This window comes from Epinephelus fuscoguttatus, linkage group LG19, assembly GCF_011397635.1.
Source record: "Epinephelus fuscoguttatus linkage group LG19, E.fuscoguttatus.final_Chr_v1".
NCBI classification, from domain to species: Eukaryota; Metazoa; Chordata; class Actinopteri; order Perciformes; family Serranidae; genus Epinephelus; species Epinephelus fuscoguttatus.
This window is the reverse complement of record NC_064770.1, coordinates 35956893-35984031: the sequence shown is the minus strand read 5'-3', so window position 1 is coordinate 35984031 and position 27139 is coordinate 35956893. Positions and strand designations below refer to the sequence as shown.

General features: G+C 42.1%; 2 protein-coding genes and 2 non-coding genes across 6 annotated transcripts; all 4 read right to left on the bottom strand.

Annotated features, from left to right (window-relative positions):
• Positions 1 to 180: 180 nt before the first annotated feature.
• Positions 181 to 22150, bottom strand: ubn2b (ubinuclein 2b). Of its 2 annotated transcripts, XM_049560659.1 has the most exons (17): positions 18299 to 22150; positions 16461 to 16589; positions 16247 to 16348; positions 13683 to 13814; positions 13472 to 13578; positions 12676 to 13171; positions 11564 to 11634; positions 11329 to 11458; positions 8656 to 8762; positions 8429 to 8539; positions 6440 to 6583; positions 6291 to 6341; positions 6159 to 6201; positions 4044 to 5327; positions 2253 to 2460; positions 1067 to 1135; positions 181 to 834 (listed from the first exon to the last, which is right to left on the bottom strand). In XM_049560659.1, exons 1-17 carry the CDS (start codon positions 18620 to 18622, stop codon positions 791 to 793), a joined length of 3552 nt encoding a protein of 1183 aa, XP_049416616.1. In that variant the 5' UTR covers positions 18623 to 22150; the 3' UTR covers positions 181 to 790. The 2 variants fall into 2 exon arrangements, with proteins under 2 accessions (XP_049416616.1, XP_049416617.1); XM_049560660.1 differs by lacking the exon at positions 1067 to 1135.
• A 134-nt stretch (positions 22151 to 22284) lies between these two features.
• Positions 22285 to 26318, bottom strand: rpsa (ribosomal protein SA). 2 transcript variants are annotated; one of them, XM_049560777.1, is made up of 8 exons: positions 26235 to 26318; positions 24236 to 24405; positions 23947 to 24065; positions 23434 to 23679; positions 22891 to 23019; positions 22644 to 22803; positions 22531 to 22551; positions 22285 to 22422 (listed from the first exon to the last, which is right to left on the bottom strand). In XM_049560777.1, the coding sequence occupies exons 2-8, from the start codon at positions 24366 to 24368 to the stop codon at positions 22328 to 22330; spliced, it is 903 nt and encodes a 300-aa protein (XP_049416734.1). In that variant the 5' UTR covers positions 24369 to 24405; positions 26235 to 26318; the 3' UTR covers positions 22285 to 22327. The 2 variants fall into 2 exon arrangements, with proteins under 2 accessions (XP_049416734.1, XP_049416733.1); XM_049560776.1 differs by having other exon boundaries at positions 22516 to 22551; positions 26235 to 26294.
• On the bottom strand, positions 23755 to 23894 carry LOC125880225 (small nucleolar RNA SNORA62/SNORA6 family). Its single transcript, XR_007448037.1, has one exon. It is a non-coding gene; the product is annotated as a small nucleolar RNA SNORA62/SNORA6 family (small nucleolar RNA).
• LOC125880226 (small nucleolar RNA SNORA62/SNORA6 family) lies at positions 24694 to 24833 on the bottom strand. The gene has a single exon (XR_007448038.1). It is a non-coding gene; the product is annotated as a small nucleolar RNA SNORA62/SNORA6 family (small nucleolar RNA).
• Positions 26319 to 27139: the final 821 nt, after the last annotated feature.

Here is a 27139-nt window from a genome sequence, read left to right as displayed (position 1 = left end):
TACATTGAGCGGTCTCAACCAAAATATTGTTCCCATTTCGCACATAGAAACAACGAGGGGAAATATTTGATTTTCCCTTAAGGACTTTCATGTTCAGAGCAAACTTACTGCCTCAATCCCACTAGATTTTAACGTCAGACCCTTTTAAAGTATCTCAAACTACTCTGTTGTGAAGGGAAAAATTTTAATTAAAAGTAGGTTTGAGTTCTATACAGAAAGAAATTCATTCAAGTACAATGAAAAAGTGTACAGCTCTCATTGGAGAAAAAAAAGTTCATTCTATTTGCAGTTTACATTTCTTACAGGTATCAGTGATAATTACATTATGATAAAAACAGCACCAAATAGACACACTGACCATGCATCAGAGAGGGAGACATACAAAAGGCACACGTTCAGTCCCACCTACCTTTCAAACCCTCATTCTCTCTCTCACACACACACACACACACACCCCGTCACTCAGCTAAAAATCCCATTCACTCCTTCTCCCTGTCCACAGTGATATAGGTCTATGTTGTAAACATTGACAAACTGTATTTGTCATTTCATTTAACAATTCTATGAAGAATAGTATTTAAAAGTTATCAAATCATTTTAAAAAAGTTATATTTAACTGTGGTATTCATGAAAAGTTGAGCCGATCTTCTCAGATCAATTATCTTAAAAGTGTGACCCCGTCCTCGTGTCAGACCCAAGTTACACGTGGTCTGTCTGTTTTTCACCCACGTTCCGTCCTGATTTGTCATTTCATGAGACAGCGTCCCCTGGGCGTTGAAATCCAGCTGCATCATAGAGTCTTCCTCTTAGCGTCTCCGCCCTGGCTCTGAACATCTGGACAGGAATAATACAGCTCTTGAAATTTGAGTGGGAAGCAAATCGACAGACAAATAACAGATAAAATGACTACATAAAAAAGGCATGCTGCCATCAATAGACGAGCAGAGAACAGGACAGGACGACCTGAGACAGAACACCAGACACTTGAGAAGAGGAGAGGAGGGCAGGGCGAGGGAGGGAGAACATGGAGCAGGCGTTTGAGGGCGGAGGGAGGGTCAGATTTTACCTGAGAAAGCGAGCTGCAAGTGAGGAGGCAGAGCAACCTGAGACCCTGACTGGAGACTCTTATACAGATCTGAGGAGACAGGACAGGGGAACAAGAAACAAGGAGGGAGGGAAGGGGGCGGGAGATGAGGGAGGGACAGATACAGCAAAACAGGGAGGAAAGAGAAGGAAAGAAGGAAGGACAGAAGGGAGAGAGCAAGGTGGTACAGAAGGGGGTGAGGGGGGGGGGTGACAGCCAAACAGAGGAGAGGACAAAGATAGAAGAATGAAGCAGAGTGTGTGACAGGTTGAGGAAAGTAACCAATCCAGGATCGGCGTCAGTTTGGTAGGAGTGCAGAAAAAAACAGAAAAAGAGAAATTTGGGGGAAATGAAGCAAACAAAATGGAATAATGTCAAACAGGAGAAAAATCACAAGCTTACATCTGACACACAATATGGTGATAAAACAAATGATGCTATAACATACGACACAAAACGAAGCCTACACAGGAACAGCAAAACACGACAGCAAGGCGATGCCTGCCTACTGTGTAAATATACATCTATATTTTAGGGATGCACCAATTTATCAGCTGACATTCGCCTTGTTGACTTCTGCCGCCTCTCTGCAAATAAGATGACATTCACCACAGGACTGATTTCACACCTTGTTAAAATAAATCCAAACCTATATGACTGGACCATGTGTGAATTTAATTTGAAAGGACAGACACAGGAAGTGTCCACGCTCAGCAGTCAGACAGCAGTCAGGTTAGTTTCCAGGGCTGGTACCTGCGGTTATTCCACAGGCTAGTTAATAACATGTCGGGCAGGAAATCCAAAGTGTGGGATCATTTTGAGAAGGTGAAGGACGAACCCAAGGTGATATGTAAACTCATCTTCATTGGTCGACTACAAACATGACGTATCATCTGAAACATGGAAGTAGCTACATGCCCATTAGCCCACAGCGTCATTAACAGGCGGCTCGCTCAGTGTGTGACGTGCACTTAAATACAGGCCTATATTAATAAATATAGGGGAATAAATAACAACAAAAACTATTATTTTAAACATCAATATCAGAATTTCACAGTTGGTGCATCCCTAGAATATTTCCCTTAAATCAAACTGCCAATAATAATCAATATTTAAATTTGAGCAGTATTCAGAGTGTCCATGTTTTTGCCCTGCGTGCGTCACTCACTCTGTGTCAGGGTGGAGAACGATGCATTGCTACTGGCTGCAGAGACATTGGCTGCTGCACTGGATCCTGCTGTACCCAGTGGAGGCAGGTTTAGCAGCGGGGGGAACTGGAAGGGCAGGGACACGGGCACCAGGCCCCCCAGCATCCCAAAGCCCAGGGGAAGAGATGAGGGTGAGCTGAGCAGACTGCTGCTACCTGCTGTGGAGACCTGAGCACAAACAGGGAGGTTAATAATACTATATACACTACTACAAGTTTAATACAAACTGCAAAATGTCGATACTGTGTCAGAAAACACATTTACAGTGATTATAAGTTAAAACAAAATCAGAGAAGAACAGTATATAACGCGCTTGTTTTAAAACCACAGCCCACACACAGTCTGATGTTCAGTCTTCAAAACTCTTTCCCACATGTGTGATTACAGCTGGGTGATATACGGCCTATAATAACATCACAATATCTCTATATCACCAAACACAACATATATCTCAATATTTCGAAAATCTTCTCTAAACTATTGTAAACTATTAAAATACTAAACAACTAAAGAAACAACTCTTAGAATAAAGTTAAATAAAATATTTTTAATAACTGTTAAAAGTTAAAGTATTTCTTAAAATAAAGTTTAAAACGTATTATAATTATAGTAGAGTTAAATAAAGTACTGTTAGAATAAAGTTAAATGAAGTACTGTTGTGAAAAATTAAAGTGCTGCTAACATTAAGTTTAATAGAAGTACTGTTAAAATAAAGTAATTACATAAAAACTGTTATACTACTACTTCCATAAAGATAAAAAAAAATAATAACTAATAATAAAGTTCAATACAGTACTGTAATATTTAAGTTAAATTGAGAATTGTTACTAAAAAATCAAATAAAGTACTACTTTGATCAAGTTTAAGTAAGGTTATAATAAAGTTAAATCAGGCACTGTTACAATAAAGGTACATCAGGTAGTGTTACAATAAAGTTACATCAGGTAGTGTTACAATAAAGTTAAATAAAGTACTGTTGTGAAAAATTAAAGTACTGTTAAAATAATTACATAAAAACGGTTATACTACTACTTCCATAAAGATAAAAAAAAATAACTGTAATAATTAAGTTAAATTGAGAACGGTTACTAAAAAAAATCAAATAAAGTACTATTTTGATCAAGTTTAAGTAGGGTTATAATAAAATTAAATTAAGTACTGTTATAATAAAGTTAAATTAAGTGCTATTAGAAAAACGCTTTAATAAAGTTCTGTTCACTTGTTATCGTAAAAAGAAAAAAAGAGTCTCAAATATGATATGTCACATGTAGAACAGGACTTTATTTAACTTTATTGTAAGAGTATTTTTAAAATTTTTATAACTCACATACTACTTTAATTTTATTATTAACAGTACTTTAACTTTATTACAACAATACTTTACTTGACTTTGTGTCTATGAGAGGGAGAAAGCAAGAGAAGCAAAACGCTGAAGCGAGTCTCATGTCAGTAGCTAACAAAAAAAAAAAGAAGTGAAAAATTATACTCAGTGTTTATGATAGTCATTTTATACATCCTACGTGGAATAAGTCACAACACACTGAGTGTAATCACTATATTGTCTACCTCTCTATGTGACTTACAGTTCATCAAACTCATAGTAAAATATTTTCCAGCTCAGCAGAACTCAGATCGTTTGTAGTACTGATACCACAAAGTGAAACTACTGAGATATGTCAACGTGCTTAATAACATCAATCTGAAGCACGCACACTACACTACACTACACTGGAGGTGCTGGTGGTACATACCTGTGGCAACTGAGAAGAGACGGACGATGATGGGACAGACGCGACTGGCTTGGCCCCCTGAGGTGTCCCGCCCCCCGGCCTCTGACGCTGGCCTGCGTTGGCAGAGGCTGTTGTGGGGGAGGCACTGGATCCTGAATGTTTGCTTATGGATATGGTGTTAATAAGGCTGGTGTTGGTGGTGCTGTTGTTGTTGTTGTTGGGGGTCTTCTGGCTGCCTGGAGGAGTATAGCTGCCTTGCCCCGGCTTCGTTGCTCCTCCTTGGGCACCTGAGAACGGCGGGCGGAACCCTGCTGGGTTTTTGGGAGGGTACTGGTGTAAGGGGGGGTTTGCCTGAGACCTGGGGATGGAGGGTGAGGCTGAGGTGGTCGTGGTCACAGCAGGGTTGAGGGTGCGCGGGGTGAGTTTGACGATGGGTGGGATGCTGCTGTGGGTGGACTTGGTGAGAGTGGCGTGCATAGGGGTGATGAAGTTCGACTGCGGCTGGGGCTGAACCCCAGAAAGAGTCTGAGAGAGGGAGGGGGAGGATTTACTCTGCGGCGTCAGGGTTAGGCGGGGCGTCTGGAAGGTTTTAGGGGTCAAGTGTGAGGAGGACGTGAGGGTGTGTGGCCGAGACTGAGGCGATGTGATGATGAGTGTGTCACCACTGGTGGCTTTATTATTGCTGCCTTTGAGGAGGCCTGAAGTGGGCGTGGACACCCCCGTCTTTGATCCTGGGGGCACGAGCGGAGACGCAGTGGGCGGTGGGCGCGGTTTAGGTGATGACGCTGAGGCAGGCATGTTGGCTTTAGCCACACCCACAGCCAAAGTCCTCTGAGTGTTTAACACTGAGTGTCTGTGCGCCTGCACCGTGCCCTTAACGACCCCCATCGCGTCCACCCTCACTGAGGTCAGAGGAGAGGACGTGATGGAGGACGGCCGAGACAGAGAGGTGGAGGAAGACGAAGAGGTAGAGATGTAGTGAGGTGCGTTGGAGCTGGGAGTGCTGACAGAGTTCTTTTTCTGCTGCTGGATGAGTGGCGAGGCGTGAAGCGGAGAGGGCTTGGTGACGGTCTTGGGTCCCTCGGGGGACGGGGGGCTGTCTCCGTGGGCCAGGCCCTTGGCTGCGTTGCCAAGGATTGCCAGGGCCTGGGAGATGGAGTCCAGAGAGGGAGCTGTCAGATCCCCGTCGAGGGAATCGAGACATATGGGCTCAGACGGTGACTGAGGTGGTCGCTTGGTAACCTGGGCTGCGGGGGAGGGCGTGGCTCCTGTTGAAGGCGTGGGGCGCTGAACCCACACGGCCTCCTGGAAGAACAGAAACAACATTTACAGAGGTACCCCACCAGGACATTTTTTTTTTTAAAATAATGCTAAATATCCACTCCTGAATGAGTTCCCTCTGAACCGTAAGTCACTACAAGAGTCTGAGAAGTCCGGGGCTGTTCATAAAACATTCAGGACGCCACAGTTTATTCCACACAAGCTGCTCCTCTTTTTGGAACCACCGTGGAGTCTGTAATAATTTCACTTGCTGTGAGACCATGACAGAGGCACATCTGTTCTAACAGTAAAGTGACGATAAAGTTATCAGCTGCGGTTAAAAACAGGCTCAGTGGTGAACGACACCAAACCTGCTGACTGACTGTTGCCTCTTTGCTGAGCTACACCAGAGAATATTTGGTTACAACAGATCTGTGACACTGTTTCTTCCCTCATTGTCCTCCACAACGTGATGTAATGTAGCCCCACAGTGAGCACTGCTACGCACTCTGTTTTAAAAATAGCTTTTTAAATGCTACAGTGCTTGTCAGTAACGAGTCATGTTGTAACGGGAGGCAATATGGCCTTGTGTGCTCAGATTAATTTGGCGTGCAGTGAACACACACATCATCATTTTGTTTTAATGAAAACTCAAAACTGAAAATTGGCATTTGCTCCTGGTGTACTTCACCACTGTTTTAGGAGAAGGAAATGAGAGTAAGAGGTGAACCAGCAGATCAAATTTATGCTAATGTGAATATTTATCTCAGATGATATCTACTGTCTATCTAATGTCTGATATCACAGTATCGATATATTCCTCAGTCCTGGCCATGTCAAAAACTAACCCCTCTGAGACTGATATAAAAGTCTAACCTTTGGCTTGGCCTTGGGCGTAGGGACGATCTTTTTCTTTGCTCTGGAGTGAGAAAAACAACAACACACGTCACAACAAGCTCCACAGACCAAGGTCAGTTCTGAAGATACTGGTTAAGTCACATGACTCACGTGTAGCCTGTGAGGTGACCATGAGCCATGACGCTCTCTTTGAACAGCATCCTGTAAACAGAAATAAACACACAGGAAATATCAACACAAGAAAGATTCACATCAAGGGAATTATTGTTGTATAAATAATCTCAGCATGACGCACACACCTGGCCTGCATCCAGCCTTTAGGCCACAGAGGTTTGACCTCAGTCTCCATGAAGGCTTTGAGGTAGTCCTCTAGAGACAGAGAGTTCTTTCCCTCCAGCTCGTAGCAGTCCAGCTTCACCTGCACCAGGTTACAAAGCAACAACCTGGGCAGCACACACAATGCAAAGACTCCGTCAGACAAAAGGCAAACTAATTATGATCACGGCTTGAAACTTTCTGTAAGCTATATCTATTCACAATTCTCTCTCAAACCCATTCTCGCCACTTCCACCAATCAGCTGAATTTGGGTGTTCCAAACTTTGCCACGATCTCCTTCAGCCACTTTAAATCTGTTCTCCTCTCCGCTCCTGTCAGCTGTCACTTTAGGTGAAATCATCCCACCCTCCTCCACCCCATTCACCTCCAGTCACCTTATCCAGAGCCCAGGACTCCTCAGCTCCCTCTTCATCTCATCTCATCTCATCACCACCACCAGCATCTAGACTCCATAGAGGGAGTTCCCCAAACTACTTTTGCCCCTTTTACACTGCCAGATTTTCAGCGAATGTTGGGCCGTTTTGCCAGCAAGCTGCGAGCGTTGCACACAGAGCCGGATTGGCGAGTTGATCCGAGGTGCCCAATTTTCCGCTTCGTAGGGTAGACATATTGGCGGAACCTTTTAGTTTAAACAGACCGAGGTGGCCTTCCGCAACAGGAGGGGCTGTTGATGACTTGTGGGAGGAGCTGTTGATGACGCTGCATGTGCGACCCACTGGCAGTGGATAAACAGGAAACAGCTGATAGCAGGAATTAGCGAGCAGCTAGTAGCAAGAGGGAAACACAAACCTGACAGACACTGTAAAGATGAGCAACTGGGGAGACAAGGAATTGCGCGCCCTCCTTGTCCTCGCAAACGAAGAGGCCATTAACCGTCAGATGACGGGGACGGTGAAGAACGGGCCGACTTACGAGAGAATCGCCGAAGGACTGACCAGCCGCGGCTTCCCTCCCACGTCACTGTTTACGTCACACGCTGAGCTACACGTTTGTTACTTGCTCACGCCCCCCATTGCCCCGAAAAAGGCACATTCTGTATAAACAAAAGTAGGTAGGCGGCATTTTGCTGCACTCCCTGATTTTGTTTTTATACTGCCAATGCTGAAAAAAGACTGATTGGGCTTTCCTGCAAATTTGCACAACTCCTGTTTAAAAAGGGCTTATGTCTTTACCACCCTCTTGGAATATATGACATCACGATGGGATCCAATTGCCAATTTCTTTTCTCTCAAAACAAGTCCCTCCTGACTGAATTAAAGTTACCCAAAGTGACCCAGTCTTGCCTTTCCAGCTAGCAGGAGCGTACATGTCTTTTGTTTTGCTGGAAGAATACCTTTATAGGAGCAGCCTAAAATACGCACTTTGAGACGTACAACAAAATTTGGCCAAATGAAAACAATACAGAGCGACACGCCTTGCTCTAGGAACACCGCAGTTACCTCCCAGAAATGGATGGCCTTGAGGACGGTTTGCAGATGGCTTTACAGAATGGAGGATGAAGTTGCTGGAGGTTAAAACCACAAACGACGATCATTTTGGCTCATTGCCAGTCGATGGCAAACTCACAACTATTAAAAATGTGCATCTTCCAGTTCAGCTGCAGGCTACCTGTAAGCTACGCTATGTCATCTTTGAAGTGTTGTTTTAGTTTTCTTTTGACTCGTGCAAGTAGGTGGGGGTGGGGAGCCAAAAAATAAAAAATAAAAAAATAAAGAAGAAGAATCATTGTTCGGGAGTCTTATAATGGTCCGAAAACCCTGCTGTTTATTCTGGCATCACATTCTTATGTAAACAAAAATGCATGTAAACAGAACAGGGAATATCGAGGTCACCAAACGATCGAGGTCATGTCCATGTATCTTACGATAAGTCATTACGTAATAATTGTGATAAGCCTTGGCACGAGCCGCACTCTAATTTACTGCCACTTGCATAACAAAGTCAAACTGACCTGAGTTTGTCGTCCCAGACAAACTTCTTTCGAGGGCCCATCACCCTCTTCCCTGGTTTCTCCTCGTCATCGTCCTCTGACCCGTTCTTCTCTCCCTCCTCAGATTGCTGCCTGTGAACACAGAGACAACACCTCTCTAAATGATGTGGATAAAAATATGTTACAAAGCACACAGAGATGATGACTGATAAACTGCGAGCCACAGCTGACTCAAGACGCATCCTTACTTTGCCACTTTAGCGATACAGTCCATGTTGTACCGAGCAATCTGCTCTGGCATCACACTGCACACTGCCAGCTTCAGCTTCAGCAGGGGCGTTCGGAGACGGTCATCCTGGGCGACAGGGATAAGCACAGTCAGAAATCACACACATATATTCAGTGCAGCTGAATGCTAAACATAGAATCAGAGAGTGGGAACGCAGACACAGCAGTAACAGAAACAATGACGTAGCTTTCACACTGTTACATTTAGATGCACCTGCCAGCTCATAGACTCTCACTTCTGCGTATGTCCTGTGAAATACTGTGAAATATTTGTTCTCTTTGTGAGGCAACGTTTCAATCTACAAGATGTTCCTCAGGCCTTGTAGACTGAAACGTTGCCTTAAGCCCTGTTCGCTTGTAACATAGCAAACTAGTATTACCAGGGGACCTCATGTGATTTGGAAATCAACCCCTGACATCTGTGTTTCCTGTGGCGCATTTTCATGCACACACACCCCACAGACAGCACACAGCTCCACTAGCACTGATTTATGGTGTTACCGTCCTTATTTTTCTTCTCATGTGCGTTAAACAAACAGAAAGGATTCTGCCACACATTGTCATGTGATGTGTCTCATCATCTTTCGAGATGTCACTCTTCTGATGGATTTGAGCTTGGTTTTCCTGTGAACAGGTCTCCAAGTTGTGTAGCAGCAACATGACAGAGTTTATGGTGATAATTGGAAAAAACTAGCACCACAGGAGGAGTGTTCTGCAGCCAGGAGAACCTGATCGATACGCTTTTCTTCCTACAGTCGTTTCCTGTTTTCTGGTATTTAGGGATCAGATTTACTTTGTAGTTTGTGCTCTCCATGATTGTAATCCTCCAGAAGTTTAATCTTTTCCTCCTCTCACCAATATGGTTACCTTGTCTTCTTTTCTTCTGCCATTTTTTTCACTATCTAACTATAATCCAACTTTGTGAGATGATGACAGGCGTCACAAGCACGAGTTCAAGCAGACAAACTATCTCCATGGAAACTTTTACCGCTGTAAAATCTCTTTCAACACACTAAGTGACTTTTTCCTTAACTAAGGAAACGTTCTCAGCGATCTGTGCAACTGTGTGAGTCCCTTTGCTAAGAAGAAATTAAGCCTTTAGTGACATACTGAAGGAGAAATCTTAAAGAGACAATAAGCGGAAATTCATCATTTCTAGATTGAAGGAATTAAAAAATCGGTATGTGAAGAACTAGAGGTGTAATTTCATCTGGAGTATAGCATGACCTCACACACCCTCTCTCTGTGTTGATCTCCAGCCCATTGTTTACAAGCCGGTCCGGCTGCGCGTTCATGTACGTTCATGTGAATCGCCGCCTCCTCCCTCCTCTCGGAGCCCTTGGCCCTCCCTCCCTATAAAAGGCTACAGCCAGTGAGCAATGGCAGCGTGTATTTTCAAAGCGAAATGGCAGAGAGCGGAACGAAACGTTCACCTGAAGACGACCAGGATCTGACATTACCTCTAAAGAAACAACGGTCGTTGGCGAAGAAGTTGTTGGATAAAGAAAGGGACAGAACTCGGATTAACATTGGCCTTGCATTTCCAAGGTGGAGAGCACTGCGAGAGCTAAAGGGGCTACAATCTGACTCGGCGCTAGCTCTTCTCCTCCTGGACAGGTACAACATAAAGTCAAATGTCTGTTTTAATTAGTGTTACAGTAATGTTAGGCACATGTCGTTATGTCGATTCAATTAAATTTAATGTTACAATCGTAGCATGGGTTAATGTCCGGAGCTTGAGTTATTAGCGGCTCGGTCCCAGCAATGGGTCAGACGTTACAGTTGTGTTAGGTGAGTAGCCCGGCAGCCCAGCTAACATTTGCAATTAGCATTGTAAAATGTAGCCAGGTGAAAACATCGCTCTCACCCACGGAGAAGAGTAGGAACGTTTGCGTTAGCTCCCGGTGTTAGCACTAGCCGGGATCCATCGATGGCTCTCGCCGAGTCGGCTGCCACCGGCTACTGGAGTAACTTACAGCTATGGAGCGCTTCTACCAGCTCTTCTAGTCACTGAGCCTCGCCTCCATCTCAGCAAATATATTACATTTATTACAGGTACCATCATCATTGAAGTAGGCAGGGGAATAGCTAAACAGCAGAGACCGAGAGTGAGTGAAAGACATCACTAACTGCTAAACTAAGTTTAGACGAGGCGAGTGGGGGGTGGAGGTGTGGCTCATGACACACCTTGTTTTGGTCTACAGGCAGTGCACAACAGCAAACCTAGCGGTGAAACGATTTCGCTTTAAGGTGTTTTGTGCAACTGGTTCCAGGTTTTTTTTTTTTTTTTAAAAATCTGAATTGATGCAACGACGAGAGGTTCTTGAGCATACAGTCATAAATGTACACAAAAAATATTGGTGCAGTAGTGTGCAAGATTAAGTGTAGACAGACAGATACACGACCACATGCACTATCAACAAACTGAAAAGTTGCCCAAACAGTTCACTTTACTATGAATCCCTGTGACTTCTCGGCACTGAATTCTGCAGATGACTGTTTATAAAGCAAATCAAATGTCTTCTGAGCAGACTGTCCTCGTGTCAGAACCTGTGGTTTGTAACATGTTCCAACTTGAGGTGGCAAAATGTTTTGTCATGTGTCTGACATTAATATCAATCGCTCCCACTCACCTGTATGTTGAGGCTGAGCTTCTTAAGGCGTTTGAGCAGAGCTTCTTTATTGCAGGGCACAAAGGCCTCCAGGTGAGAATAGACGATTGAACGCACCTCTGGAAGCTGCTCTTGCACCTGCAACTCAATACTGACACACACACAAACACACACGGGTAGGTGTCAGGGATTTACATCGATTTGTGTTTTGTTTTTATATCACTATGCAAACAATGGTAATCTGAATGGTACTCACTCCAGCAGGATGTTGTTCATGTCCAGTGTGAAGAATTTCTTCCTGCCTTCTGCATCAAACAGACGAGACGCCTGCGACAAGGACAAAGATCATTTTTGTCTTTAAAAAAAAAAAAAGACTATTTTTTCAGCCATTAAGCTCTTGAGACGGTTCACAATTGTTTGTGTTATTGTTTGCTAGTAAATATAATTTGTTCTTTTAACACTGGGGTGTGTTATTAATGTGCTAACTGGCTAACTAGCGTCTTGAATCCATCCTGATGGTCTTCCAGTTTCACTTTTTAATTACAGACTACTGCTGTGTGCTGATATGGAGAGCACAGAACATGTGAGCTAGTAGGGGTGTAACCATCCATCAATCTGCATCAATATATCAATTCAATGATCAATGAGCTGGTATCATCAATGCAAAGTGAATACATCGATCCATATTGTCTTTAGGATACGCTTTTATTTTGAAAGTCTATGTCACCGTCAAACAGCAGCAGGCAGATGGTAAGAAGAGAAAGACGATGAAGATAACATTATGTACTCAGGAATAAATCAGCAGTGTGGAAATATTTTGGATTTCGAAGATAATACAGGTCAAGAGACAGAGCACGTGGTGTTATAGGATAAAACACAACGTAATGTCACCTGCCTGGCTGAGCATGTCACTCCTTTAACTTCTCACTACAGTAACATGAGCTGCTCAGTTTCAACAATGTCAGGCTGAAAACACGTGCCTGCAGGCTGAAATTCGGCCGCGCTGTTCTGTCAGGAGACGCAGTGACTTTGTAATATCGGCAAAGTCTTTGTGATATTTTCAAGTGCAACTTTTTGGCCATGACACAAGCGATGAGAGGTGATGCAACAGTCAGCCTACGTTGCAGCTAGTTCTTTGATTTCGATTTTTTATGTGTGGGCCTTTAAAAAAAGAATATCTGTGGGTTTTGGACTGTAGATCAGATTAACCAAATAATTTGAAAAGGTAATTTAATGCTCTTTTATCAGTATTTTACGGGCAAAACTACCAATCCAAAAAAAATCTACAGATCAGTCAATACTAAAAATAATTCTTTGTTGCAGTCCTAATCTATCAAATGTGATGCAGTGGAATAAAGAAGCCTGTACCGCTCTCAGGTCCTCGATGCGCTTTGTCAGTGGAGCAGGGAGTCCACTGGGAAGAGGGGGAGGAGCCACCACAGTCCCCTGTGACACTCTGCTACCACCTGCTTTATGTCCCGTCCCAAAGGATCCGTTCTCTCCCTGGAGAGGACTGGAGGGCTGAGGAGAGTCCAGCATCCCAAAGTCCAGGTCGCCCATCATGTCCTGCAGTATGTCGTTATTGGCTGAGCCCAGCAGTGACATCACAGCCGGGTCGGCGGCCAGGTCAGCCATGTTGCATTCGTTGCTCCCGGCAGCCTTGGGCTGGGTGTTGAGGAGTGCACTGTTGGCGTTGGGCACTTTGGCGGTGGGACGTGGCAGACCGGCGACAGCCAGGTTCTTCTTGCGCATCTCCTCCTTCTCCCTGGTGAAGCGCCGCAGCATGTTGGCGAGGTGGATGGAATCCTTCATCAGCTTCTTCCTCTTCTTCTTTTCTGGACGATGAACATTCAGGGCTGAAACTCTGCCGGAACAAAGACACGATAAGGAGGAAACATTTAATGACTTGCACAGAGAAAATATATTGAGTTTAGGGAATTCATCTGTGGTGATTAAAGGGATAGTTTGGATCTTTAGAAGTGGGGTTGTGTGACCTACAAGTCAAAAGGAACTAAATGTTCCCTTCTAAAACACTGCACAACAATTTGCACATAAAGCTGCACTGCGACACAAACTTGTGAAAAGAAGAAATACTGTGTGCATTAAATTACTGGAGAAACATCAGGCCTGAGATGAAACACAGAAGAAAAAATAAAACCCTTACCCAGGCTTTGGTACTTTATTCTTTCTGGGCTTCTTGTCCTCCAGAATTCCACCATCTTGCTTTTTCCGACGTTTTTTAATCACCCGCTCCTCGCCATCTTTCATCTTCTACAAACAGGTGCAAATAATGATGTTTAATATCATGGTATAACAACAGGAAATGAACATATCTGACTATTTATTGTGTATAATCTATCGAAGCAAGAGCCTACCTTGAAGCGATTATCATCTGCGCCTGCGTTTTCTCCCTCAGAGTCAGACGCTGCTCTGAACTGCAGAGTGCCTGTGTTGATGTAGAAGCCTCCATGTTTTGTGGTGAGAGACGCCGGCACCAGCTCGTCGTACTGAGGCCAGGAGAGAGAAGTATAATTACTGTTAGTTTACTTCTGCTACTGTGGCTCGCCAGGCTTTTACCACTGCTTAGGAAAACAGCAAAAATTAGACTGTTGTTGTCCCAAATTTATTCCACGTTATACTTTACTGTACGCACTTTATACTTTGGTTTTGCTGTTAGTATACAAGAAAGTAATGATACAAGACATGTGCATTCGAACTGCAACTTAAGAAGACAAATGCTGTAATAACTGAGAGCAACAAATTTTTTCTAAAAGATTTAAAATGTCTATGTTTATTTTATTTAGAAAGGGACGATGCACATTAATTACATCATCACTTATCGTCAATGTTACTGTAACATTTAATTTAATTTCAGTTCGAGTGGCATTAAAATAGTCTAGTCTTGAATCTAACACTGCCTCAAGTTGTGGGAACCCTGCGATCTGGGGAAAGAAACACTTTATCCCTGCTGACAGTTTGAGCTAAAGCAGGAAACCTCAGAACATCAGAGATCAGTGGCTCTCAAATAATGTGCTTTGATGCCAGTCCAGGTGTGCCATTGGATTTTGTGATAACCACACATTATAACTGCAATATTCAACTAGGTCTGTACAAAAAGTTATGAATTCATTTTTAATTGACTCTATCAGTATGTTGTGTTCACCCATTTTCTAATAAAGAGGCAAAATCTAGTTAAAAAGTCTAACTTAATTAAATTCAATGAAAAAAAAAAAAACTTCACTGGGGAACCTCTTTGTCACCATTCCCATACGGGAATTATAAATGTGTGACTTCAAAAGCTCTGATTGGCAGCCAGTGTGAGGGATGATAACATTTAAACGGAGAAAGCCATGAATTAGACAATGGATTGCTTTATTGTACAGAGCAAATTACAACAAAGCACCAGTGAAGACGACCTACCACTGTAAGACAAGACAAGTAGACCGTGTCATGAAAGCTACCAGTCTTATTTTTCCTTATTTTTATGATCTTATGTCGTGATAAGAGTACTAACACATGTTATAGAAGCTGTTGTGCACAGATATAAATACAGGTGTGCCTTGAAATTTTGGTTCGCCCTTTGGTGTGTCTTGGGCACAAAAAGTTTGAAAACCACTGTCACAGATTCCGCAAAACAAGTTAAACCTATAAGGACTGTGGGGCAAAGTCTTTGGAAAATAGTTTTTCCAAAGGATAAAACTTTTTTAGGTGGAAAACAACATTTTTTTTGTTGTCACCGTGTTTGCTGGGAGTTCATTAGCCTGTTTTGTTCTAGTTTTGTACTTTGGTGATGGTACATCATTGTTAGCTGTTGTCCAAAGGGCTCTAGTTAAGCTAACGTTAACTTCTGGAGCTTAGCTTCATTAACTTATCTGTAATGGCAGAGATAACAAAGGTTGGCAAACGTTATGCTGAATGATTCAGTGTAAATACTGTAGCACCAAACTAACGGAGAGACACTCTTGGTAAAGATGGTAAAAAGGCCGTTATCCTTTTCTCATATTCTGAGCCAAAAACCTTAACTTCAGTGGCACTTTAACTTGTTGTCTTTGATGGTGACGGCAACCAGATGCAGTTCACAAGCGTACACTGTGACCTGTAAATTTTGGCTTGTAATTTAAGCTTTTCATCGACCTTCTCAACAATAAAATGATGAATATATCCCTCCAATGTGTAGTTTAGGCCCTTTTGGTTACTTCTCAATGACATCTGATCGTTATGTCCCCAAAAATCATCAACTGCCTCCTGTGAAATGCCGTGTACTGTGACACCTGCCATAGCGCCGGGCACTGAATGTTGATAGTTTGTCTGAGTGAGTGGAGGGGGCGTAGCTCAGCCATAGGTCAATTACAGTGATCAAAATGATCAGTTATCAGTATTGTTAAAATGTACTGACAATGTCCAAAAAGTACTGATACACTGAAATAATTTCACCACGTTTTACACCCAAAACCACAAATAAAGGTGGCAGCACTTTTTGTTTGCAAAAACATTAAAATAATAACATATATTTTACTTTATGTAAACGTATGAAAACCACATCAAATGTGCATTAATGCTAAAGACAGCCTGTCTGTGAAATGTTTGCTCAAGTGTCTGTGTTGCTGTAGATAAGGACAGAGGCCAGCAGCATCAGGGTTTGTCTGCTGCACACCCACCCTGTAAACAAGTAAACAGCACAACAAATGCAAACTGTGCTGCGCCTGCGTCTGGGAGACTGTGTTATCTTTGGTTGATGCTGGACAGTATTTACTGTTACAGTCTTTCAAAATGTGGTGGTCAAACATGGTTTTAATGATAACCAAAGTTTGAAACATGATATTAATTGTCTGGAATTTAACTGTAGTTTGTTGTGAAACAGGTTAACATCCCCTCCCTAGTGACCACTGATGAGTAACACAGAAAATAATGTGTGTGCTTGAGCAAAAAGGGAACTTACAGCCTCTGAGTTGTCTATGAAAGGGTCAGTCTCATCGTAGCCGTAGCCAATGTCGATGAGATCCTGCATCCTGTCCTTCTTCTTCTTCTTTGAGACGCCACCCTGCAAACGGAGGTAAAATACAAAGATAGTTAGACATTCTTTTGCCCGCACAACATCTTCACAGTTATGACTGTAACAATATATTCGTATATCTTCAAACTATAACACTCACATATTTGTTCTCAAATTTCTTGGCCAGCTCTTCCACCTCCCGTCTCTCCCGGTCGTCATCAGCAAACGGGTCACTGGGGTCCAGAGGAGGAGCAAGTCCTTTAGGGACTGTTGAACCTGCATGCTTTACCTGAGGAGGACACGGACATCGGCATGGAATGAAACAGGAGCAAGAAGCTTTTGTGATCTCACAGATGGATATAAACCTCATCAGTCAATCAGTCAATATTCTTCTTTAAAGGGGCAAGCCGTCAATTTTACACATGAAGATGTCAGTCAGACTTGACTCAATACCACTGTGTTTAAATAAATAAAAAATAAAGGAATTAACAGCTGTATACTACTGACTCCCTATGGATGTGAAATGACTGCAGTCATCTTTGCAAACACCAGAAAACAGGGTTAGTAAACAGTAGACAGCAGTATGGAGGCCAGAGAAAATGTTATGGTAGTTACTTCTTTTTTTTTTTTTATCTGTAGCTTTTTCAGTCTCTTTTAAACTCAGACTAAGTGCAGACTAATTTGTGACAATGTTTGAGCACTGCTTGGACCATAATGAGCAAAATTTGTGGCTGAGATGACAAAGAAGCACAGAAGTCGAGTTGATAAATACTTGTGACTACTGTCATTTGTCCTGAATATGAAAGACGACTGTAACCTTTCAGACAAAAGCCAGATATCAGTGAGAGTTAGTTGTGTATTTAAACTTGTGCAAAACAGTTGGAGGTCTTCTGTGGCTCTGCACACAGCTATTAAAAGTTTGAGAAAGCCTGCATCACAAAACAGGGGTGTGGAGTTTGGAGGATGTGTGCACTGTGCCCAGCACTCGTAATTACGAGATTCGGACAACATCAAAGTTGTAATTACAACTTGTAAACTTTTCTGTAAACTCCAAGTTAGCACTTCATAACACAAATGTTCCTGTAAATCAAGCACATAAAAACACCTACCAAACACCATCCAAAGGCTATTTAATTTAACGGCTATAGTGTTATATTGTCTGCTGACTATTTTATAATTCAAGATGAAAATTAATTGATTCACACTGGGATTTTTTTGGTACTTTGAATGTAAATATGGCGTCAGAGTGTATAAAAGAACTCTCTTGAAATGTCCTGTGACGTGAACACTTCCTGGTTAATGCTTTGTTCAGGTTACAGGGGACAGATTGGACAAGATTGAATACCATCTATGGAAGAGACCCTCCAATCAGGATGGAAATCTCTTCCGTCTGAGACACAACTTACGAAAAACTTGTGAAAATAAATTGATTCGCACTGGGATTTTCTTGGTAATTTAAATGTAAATACGGCGTCAGAGTGCATAAAAATAGAGCTGTTTATCCACTACATTAAGCCACTGTATTTATCACCTCACCCCTGACAGAGGTCCAGGCTGAGCCATGTTCTGTTCTCAGTTCCTAGAAACTGGCCCCAGGGTCCTGTTATTTTGCAGACAAAGCCCCTGGTCAGAGCCAATTGTGTATCTCTGGTCTAACAGATAAGGAGGACACAGTGCTTTGAGGGTTTCAGGCAAAAATAATGGACTTACCGTCAAGATATCTACTTCCTGCAACTTATTAGTGTCTGGCAAGCTCCCTAATTCTATGGAAATGCAATTTAAAAATGGCTGGATTACTTCTTTTGGCATCCAACTCTTCTTCCTGGGTTAGTAAACCTGTCCAGACTGAGTCTGGGTCATATTATAATAATGTCAGTGTCTTATCAGCACCACTAGTGCAGTGTGACACCTTTACACTCCTGCAGTGACACCACCAGGTTGACGTTAGGCCCCTCCTGCTCACATCATGGTGCCTTCAGTGTAACGTCACTCTCTTACCTGAGTAAGAGTTGAGTTGACCAGCTCGCCGTAGTTGAACTCAGAGGACCCCCGGTCATTGGGCTCGGACAGCGGGAGGTTGAGGCGGACTGTGGGCTTCGCCTCCCCGGTGTCCCCATCGCCTCCCTTCGTGTTCCCAAACGGACCTCCGCAACCTCCTGACCCGACCGCCGCCGCCGCACTTCCACCTCCATCTTTCCCAAAAGTGATATCGACGGCCTCATCTTCGCGGCGGCGCTTCTTGCTGGACTCCGGGGTCGTCTGCGGCGGCGACGTGTTGAAGGAAGAGATGGTGACGAACGGCACTTTCCTCGGCTCGGCCATTTGACGCTCTCCGTCCGACGAGCGGGCACGCAAAACGGGCAGCGCCACGCTCCTGTGAGCCGCCGCTGGCTGGAAGGCTAAATCCGGAGATGGTCGACAAGTAGAGCTAGCTTAGCCGCTCTGCTAGCTAGCTTCCTCAGAATGAGTGCTGCAGGCAACACAATGACTTTTATCTCCTCCCCGCCCGTTTTAATCCATAAAGAATAATCCGTGTCGCGGCCCTCGTCACCTACGAGGGACTTAAACAGTGAGAAAAACCAGTTTTGAGTGGTTCCATGAAATTGGAGGTTAGCTACCGCAAGGAGGATTCTGTAGTAGCCATCTTGATCATTATTATCATTATTCAGGGGCTGGGCGTGCAAGTCAAAGAAACCGGAAGCAGCGGAGGAAAGGGAACAGCGCTCATCCAATCACAGAGCAGAAACACGCCCACCTGACACACGAGCGCGAATCTACAGAGTGATTGTTCTGCACAGGCGGGATGTCCGGACCTTGAATGCCCCTTTGACTGTTTACTACAGGAAGATTTACATTAGTTGTTTGTTTATTTGTTTAGCAGGTCCCCCCCCCGGGCACATTATCACAGCAGATAACCACGTTTCCCTCAGGGTGAAACACACACAGACTTTGTTGAGGTCATACATCATTCTAGGGACTGTTCTTTACTCATCAGAGGATGGGGGCGGCTAGTTCTGACCAATGATTTGAAACCATTTTATGTTGTGTCACATAACTCACACAAGTTTGAATGCTAGAATATGTGTTTATTTACTGTGATATTACTACTGCGAGCAGTGTTTCTGTTAAGGTGTGAGCAAAGTGTATGCTAAGGTCGCGTTTACACGGAAACGATCCACTGAGAACAGACTCGTTTCTCGTTTTGAAAAAAGCTCCATGTTCAGATGACAGTGTTTTATAACAATCGCCGTTCACACGGATCCGCAAAAATGACCAAAAACGCTGTAGTTTACATGCCAAGCAAGTAGGCGATGTATAAAAAAACAAAATGGCAACCGCATGAACGTTTGTCTGGACGGATGGCGAGGTGGAGTTGCTACAGTAAATCTTCACTTTGCTGGAGAAGCTTCGATAAATTCAACAGGGTGAGCAGCACAAACAGAGCTCAGGAGTCCGCCATTGTTGTTGTGATGGTCGACTTTCTCGCACATGCCTAGTGACTTGAACCGTAATGCTCATGTGTGAATAGTCTCCATTTTCAGAGGAACTGCATATTGCAAGGCACCCAAAACGCCGCTGTCGTGTAAACGATCAGCCAAAGCGCAACTGAAGTTTTTAGTTTTCGGTTGAAATCATTGTCGTATGAACAGGACCTAACTTACTTGTGCTGTGTGTTTTAGGGACGTGGGGTGGCTAGCTGAGTTTATAGTGACTGACCCTTGTGGGGCTTCTTGTGCAGGGGTGTCCTTTAGTTTTTACAAATTTGTATTTTCAATAAAGGCTATTTTTGTATCATAAACCAGGTTAACAAAGGTGGTGGCAGTTCTAAGCTACTCTTGATCGTTCACGACTAAAATTTATTACAATATCTTGTTTTGACTCGCTTCATACGCACAAATAACTAATGTCATAAGCACGTGAAGTTCCTTTTTATTTTTATTTACTTACCTAACTTTTATTTACCCAGGGAGTCCCATTGAGATTGAAAATCTCTTGGCCAAGGTAGCAACCAATCAAAACACATTAAAATGCAACAAATACAACATATAACACAAACATTCACAATAAAACCACAACTAGCTATTCAAACATATATTTAAGTGTTTATATATTAAAACATATAAACACCTGAAGATCCACTCATTGCTAAAAGTGTGTGTCATATAAAAACTAAAGTGATGGTCAAAGTTGTCACAGTGAAATTTAAGGTGTGCTGATGGATTCACGTCATCAACTCATGCACTGAGTAACGTTACAAGTTAACGTTCCACCTTAAAAGTTGCCGGCAGTCGGCCCAGTGAATGAAGTTATTTTTTCATCCAGCTGCTGTGAGAGGCAGCAAAACATCCTTTCATTTTATAGTTACAGTTTACTAATAAAACTCTCCACAGTATGAACAGTGGTTACATGAGCCTCAAAACCAGACACAACTCAGCCCTGAGCAGAGTGACCGTCCTCTACTGACCAATCAGACTGCAGTGTTCACAGCTCCACCTTTTAGTACCAGATCTGTGTGCTAGGTACCCCAACAGAGGGGGGACCAAACATGGGGACGCTAAGGAACACTTCTGTTGGTACCATCCACAACTTTTCACTGTGGAAACTGAAAAAAGCAAACTGAACTGAACTGAACTGCTCGGTGAAAACAGATGATCTATAGATGTGACAAATAAGCACAAACTGAACAGGGTTAATTTAGAATAAGCATTTTCCAACAGGTAAGTATAGAGTATGGGATTAGTGGTCGACAGAGTGCAGGAGAACTTGACTCATTTTGACATAAGTAGATCCGTAGAATTTGATAAAATGTTCATATTGAAATAAAGACATCAGTTATTCAAAATTTAAGGCTAATGAATGATATTCAAAGCCTGACATTTATAAAATGAAAGACATTTTAAGACTTTTTAAGGACTCGCAGACACCCTGGTTCGCCATTCTGTTATTTATTTAAGACCTAAATGACCTGCAGACACCCTGATCTCACTTAACCATGTCAATGGTGTATATTGCCACTAATTTTAAAACTCGATTTTTCTTTTTACCTTGTTTGTACATTTGCTATTTTTAATGTTTTTTTAAAAACTTAATATCATTTAGTAATTTTTACTTTTTGTATCTTTTTTCTCTTCACTCTTTTCTATATCATGTTTTATATTGTATTCCTCTGGAAAGCTCTTTGAATTGTCCTTGTGTATGAAATGTGCTATATAAATAGTCTTAGACTTTAATCAATAAACACAAGTTTGACACAAAATTAATTCCCTTTAAACAGTGGTATTGATAACCTTGCCTTTACTGAATATTCTCTATATTTTCTCAGTAGCAGTATTCATTATTCCAAGTCACAGGTTCCACACCGCCTTACTTTTTTTTTTTTTTTTTTTTAAATTTTTATCTATTCAGTCAAATCTGAACAAACCAACAGTATTGTTATTGAAAGCCAACAAATCCACAGGCCCCTGGTAGTCTTTGACCCTTTGATAACTTCCCACCAAAGATCAACCACTACCTCAGTTTTATTCCTGCTATTTTTATCTTATTTAATAAACCATTTTTATAAATGTATTATTTATCAAATTTTAAGATTTATATTTCCTTTTTTTTTATTTATTTTTGTACTACTTATTTTTGTATACATTTTATATTTCTATATTCTATTGTCCAAATAATGTTTGATTACTTGCCACTCTAACAAAAGAATTCCCCAGTTTGAGCTCAATAAAGTTCTATCTAGCTATGTATCAAATCATTACAGTGTTATGTTGTGTTATGTTAGTATGACACAATTTGAGATTCCCTCCATTTTTCAAGATCTGGAGAGGATGTATTTTTCCCAGAATCTGAAGATCATTTGAGCAGCTGTGACGACCCCGACGTTTATCACAACAAGGTCATATTGTGGTACATTTGGCATTAGATCTTGAAACAGAACAAGATTACAGTTAACAATGACTTTCACACAAATGAATCAAGAAAATCAGTCAATGTGTGAAAACAGTTTTATTGTTGCCATAGTCAATGATTTTAAGACCAGTCAGAGGCAGCACCACCCCAGTCAGATGCCTGAGCAGTGGGGGCGGAGGACCAGTCCTCTGTGGCAGGCTGACTGCTCCAGTCCTCTGTAGAGGGGAGAAAACAAAAACATTTAACATTGTGTAGTGGAAACGAACACTTTTACATGTTCGCGTATTGAATATTCATGAAAGACTCACCAGAAAATACTTCACCTGTCTTTACAGCCGGAGCAGCTGTAACAGAGATAACGAGCAGGTTAGTGTCAAAGAATGAACATCAGATGGCAGCTGTGATCACGTTTGGTCGATCAACAGTTAACTCTTACCTGCGGGGAACTGCTGGATGGGCACAGATGGCACTGCAACACCCTCAGACCAATCAGCAACTTCAGGCTGGGCGAACTCAGCTGCAGGAGCGCTCCATTCTCCCTGGAACTCCTCCTTTCCAACAGCTTTCTCAGCTGCAGCCTGCTCCTCCTTCTCAATCTGCGTTAAAGATACGTCCATTAGATCAGCTTCATACAGCAATCTAACCTACTGTGCATTTATCAAGGTGCACTGCACGTGTCTTACCTCCTCAGGATCTCTGTAGAAGTACAGATCGGGCATGACCTCCCATGGGTGCTCCCTGGAGATGGTTCCCCTCATCCTGAGCACCTCCCTGGCCAACATCCACCACATCAGACCCACAGAGTGGTGACCCTGCAGCACAGTCACAGATTAGCCACAGATAACACCAGTTAAACTGTATTATATCCTCCATGTTTCATCCACAGAGGCATTCTGTGGCGAGACCTCTACTTCCATCCCCGTGTGGTTCACAGAGAGGAGGTGAGAGGTCAGGCGTTTTTATTTAGCACACGTCCTACACCCCGCACCGCACAGACAGGACAGCGCCGGGCTCTAACGGTGTGCAGATGACTCAAGTATATTAAATATAGGAATGACTTTCTAATTTCTTTCCCTGTAGGTCAACGAGGTAGGACATCCTAACCTCTACATTCAGTTTTTATTCATGTATTTCTTTGTAATTTCCTTCATTTGAACATTTAACTATGTATGACACAAAAACATTTTGCGTATACATGACAGATTCTTTTGTTTCTTAGGTCTCACCTTGTTGTTGCAGGGGATGGCGATGTCCACGTATCTCAGTGGGGAGTCGGTGTTGCACAGGGCAATGGTTGGGATGTTGACGTAGGAAGCCTCAGTCAGTGGCTGATGGTCAGCACGAGGGTCTGTCACAATCAGGAGACGGGGCTCTCTGAAAGCTGCCTGGATCTGATTGGTGAAGGTACCAGGGGTGAACCGACCATGGAAGGTGGTGGCGCCGGTGGCAGAGGCGAACTTCAGCACTGCTCTCTGAAGCAGTCAGACAGAAGAGAGTCAAACTCAAGATCTCAATGAAACTGCTCATTAGTTTTATTAGACAACTTGAAGTGTGGCTCAGGTCACTATCAAACCCCAGTCATGGGACAGCAGTCCTCATGGTGTTAGCGAAAACCCGGCCCGCTCACTCTCGCACACTTCCGACACCTGAACACTGACGTCAGTGCCCGGCTTTAACAGTGTGCATATCAGTGTGTGTACTGGTGTGTGTACAGCCGTGTAAAGCATCAGAGTGTTTACCTGTCCAGTGTTCCTGGAGGAGATGACGCACACATCACCTGGGTTTTCAATGGCAACAATGGCCCTGGCAGCCAGCAGCAGCTTCTCCCAGGTCTTCTTCAGGTTAATGATGTACACACCTGGTGATTGAAGGGGAACCCCACAGCATTAAGAGAAATCCTAACTTCATAGACACTGATAATTTGTTAAAGTATCACTATGGTGCAGAGAGCCCTGAAATGTTTTACTGTTTAAACTTTTAACATGTCAAAGGTTACAACAGATAGCGGAGCCATCTTTTACCACTCACCGTCGCTTTTTCTCTTGTAGACATACTGCTCCATCTGGAAGTCCAAGTTGGTGCCTCCCAGATGGGTTCCTGCTGCCAGGAACTTCAGCACATCCTCCTCCTTCATTTGAAGGACATCCAGACCTCCGGACATCGTGACCGCTTTCCCTGCGTTACGAGTGATGGGAGAGCTGGGAAAGAAAAGTGAATCAGAATCAGCTTTATTGGCCAAGTAAGTGTTAACACATAACAGGAATCTGACTCCAGTTTGTTACTCTAAATGTGCTCGAACAGAAATAAACAAAAGCCAAAAAAACAGGATAACAAAGCTGAACAAGGTAAATGAAAACAGTGACTAGTATGTACAGATAAATATAAAGTAGTAAATAAACAATTAAATTTGAAGACAGTAAGACAAAAACAACAAGTTAAACTCAAGACCTCAATGAAACTGCTGATTATTTTTAAGGGACAACTTGAAGTGTGGCTCAGGTCACTATCAAACCCCAGTCATGGGACAGCAGTCCTCATGGTGTTAGCGAAAACCCGGCCCGCTCACTCTCGCACACTTCCGACACCTGAACACTGACGTCAGTGCCCGGCTTTAACAGTGTGCGTATCAAAGTGTATGTACAGCATATTAACAATCTCATGACACAACCAAAATCTCTTTCATGACTTAAATTTTTTCCTAATTCCATAACTTAACCAGGCCTGGAAAATCCGATTGTGAAATTCCATGACTTTTCCAGTTCTTCCACAACTATGAGAACCCCAAAGATTGGTGGAATAACTACAGAATTACTGATATCACAGGTTGCTTTATACACGAGTTAGTTGGACTTGACAGTATATAGACAGAGTACCTATATTTGTACTGACAGTGATTATAAAATGTTAATTGTACAAACTAGCGTTGTCAAAAATATAAATTTCAGTACATATTCTGGATATTTCACTACAGCTGTTCTGCTAATAACCAAGTCACTGTTGTCATGTGAAAGCCTTGTTCTATATATCTGTAAATAAATATTTAAAATGTTATTATGGATGCACGATGCTGGATTTTTTGCCAATATCCTATTGATAACAATGCATTTGGCCAATAATCGATAGATACGCTTTCTCCCCCACCTAATTTTAGTTATCAAGTGTCTTAAGAAGTGCAATGATCATCATATTACACATGCATACTCTTAAAATACAAAAACACATTGGCTGGTTTTGGTAGTTCATTTTAAAGCCAATATTGGCAGATACTGATGACATGCTTATGTTATGGTGCATCATTCTGTAAACTGTGGCCTTCATGTCAATTTTCTTTTGAGTATCAGTATTTTAAGGAATTGTATTTAAGTTAGAAACTCCAGTAGTCTGACATCACTTGTATAAACTAGAGAACACATTTACATGTACAGTGAGGTACACTACATGTTTGGTGTTACAGAGTTTATGACACTGATAACCAGTCAAGACGACGAAATTACTTGTCAAAACATCGTGGCAGGTCTGTGTCCTAATGTCGGCTCATAGTGTGCAAGACGTTTAAACTATAGACTTGATTATGATGCATCAGACTGTTCAGACATTACAGTATTTACTTCATTGATCAGGCTTCTTGCTAACAGCACTGAGACGTTAACAGAGCATCCGGGTTACAGACGCCGGTCTTTAAAAGCGTAAAACGCTGCAACCCAAGTGACCACCCGCTACATTTTACATTTACGTATTTAAGTGCAACATTTATGTCTGTATTTCATTTAATAAGCCGTGACTACGATATCTTGACAAGTATTTTAACTCAGACGCTACGGGAACACTACGATGAGCGCGTGTCACAGGCTAGCGAGTTAGCTCTCGCGATTAGCATCATCTGTTTTAGGCTAATTTAAGTCGATAAAAACGCGGCAGCTGGCGGTTAACCCGCCCTGTGAGGAGATTTATGGTCAGACTATCTTTACTTCGCCTTTTCTGTGTCTTTTAAACGTTTAAAACCAAAATATGAGAGTTAAAAACTCACCACGAAACAACGCCGTATGGAAATCTGACCACACGGTGAAAAAGAGGGCGCTGGGAGGAAATGACGTAGTATAAATACCGACGGTAGCAAGCCTGTGATTGGCTGGTTTTGTCAAAGGGCGGATGTAGTTTTTTTAAACGGTCTTTATTGAATACATGTTCATATACAAATGACAGACGGATAAATAATCTGTGGAGATATGTTTGTCTCAATCAATACGATTTGTGATCGACAATCTGTGTGTAAATGTGTAATCTGTAAATATAAAATAACCTCCACATTGTGTAAAAAAATATAACGTTAAAACAGATCTGCAAATACAAAAACAAATTCCAAAACGTTTTAAAAAAATAGTGTGCATAAAATGTAAATTTACCAGTGTATAATTAAGATTCAAGGTAAAATTATTAAATTATTAAATTATTTTATTTATTAATTATAACTTTTTACAGATATGTTCTTTTTATTTGTGGAATTTGTTTATGTATTTGCAAATCTTTTTTTACACTTGCAAAATAGTTTTTTGAGTTTAAAAATCTTATTTCTTTTTATTTTATTTTAAAGTCACATTGAGATTAATCTATCTCCATACAAAACAAATAAATAAATGAACACATTTTATAATGCTGGTGTTTGTGTTATATACATCATATTATAATTTAAAGGTCCTTAAACTTTTTTGTTGTTTTTGTTTTTAACATAAGGTTAGCTAGTACTATATCGATTGAATTCATTATTTAAGTGCAGGAAAATTGCCTTGTTTTTGGCCATTTTTTCCTGAATATAGAATTTTATATAATAAACAGCTGTATGACACTCTAAATACTGGAGTGAAATATAGCATTACATCCAACATATTTATTTCCCCAGAGGCAGATGTAGTTCTGTGTACCCGCCTTTGGGTG

Bases quoted from the DNA above. Each gene is read 5' to 3' on its own strand.
- ubn2b (XM_049560659.1), bottom strand. From the start codon at position 18,622: ATGGCCGAGCCGAGGAAAGTGCCGTTCGTCACCATCTCTTCCTTCAAC. The intron at 13,579-13,682 runs GTAGGCTCTTGC...ACCTGTTTGTAG, and splicing joins CAGATGATAATCGCTTCAAG to AAGATGAAAGATGGCGAGGA. The intron at 6,202-6,290 runs GTGAGTCATGTG...TTCTCACTCCAG, and splicing joins GGTCACCTCACAGGCTACAC to AGCAAAGAAAAAGATCGTCC.
- rpsa (XM_049560776.1), bottom strand. From the start codon at position 24,368: ATGTCCGGAGGTCTGGATGTCCTTCAAATGAAGGAGGAGGATGTGCTG. The intron at 23,680-23,946 runs GTAAACACTCTG...TGACTGCTTCAG, and splicing joins CCTCCAGGAACACTGGACAG to AGAGCAGTGCTGAAGTTCGC. The intron at 22,423-22,515 runs GTGAGTCTTTCA...TCCCCTCTACAG, and splicing joins GACAGGTGAAGTATTTTCTG to AGGACTGGAGCAGTCAGCCT.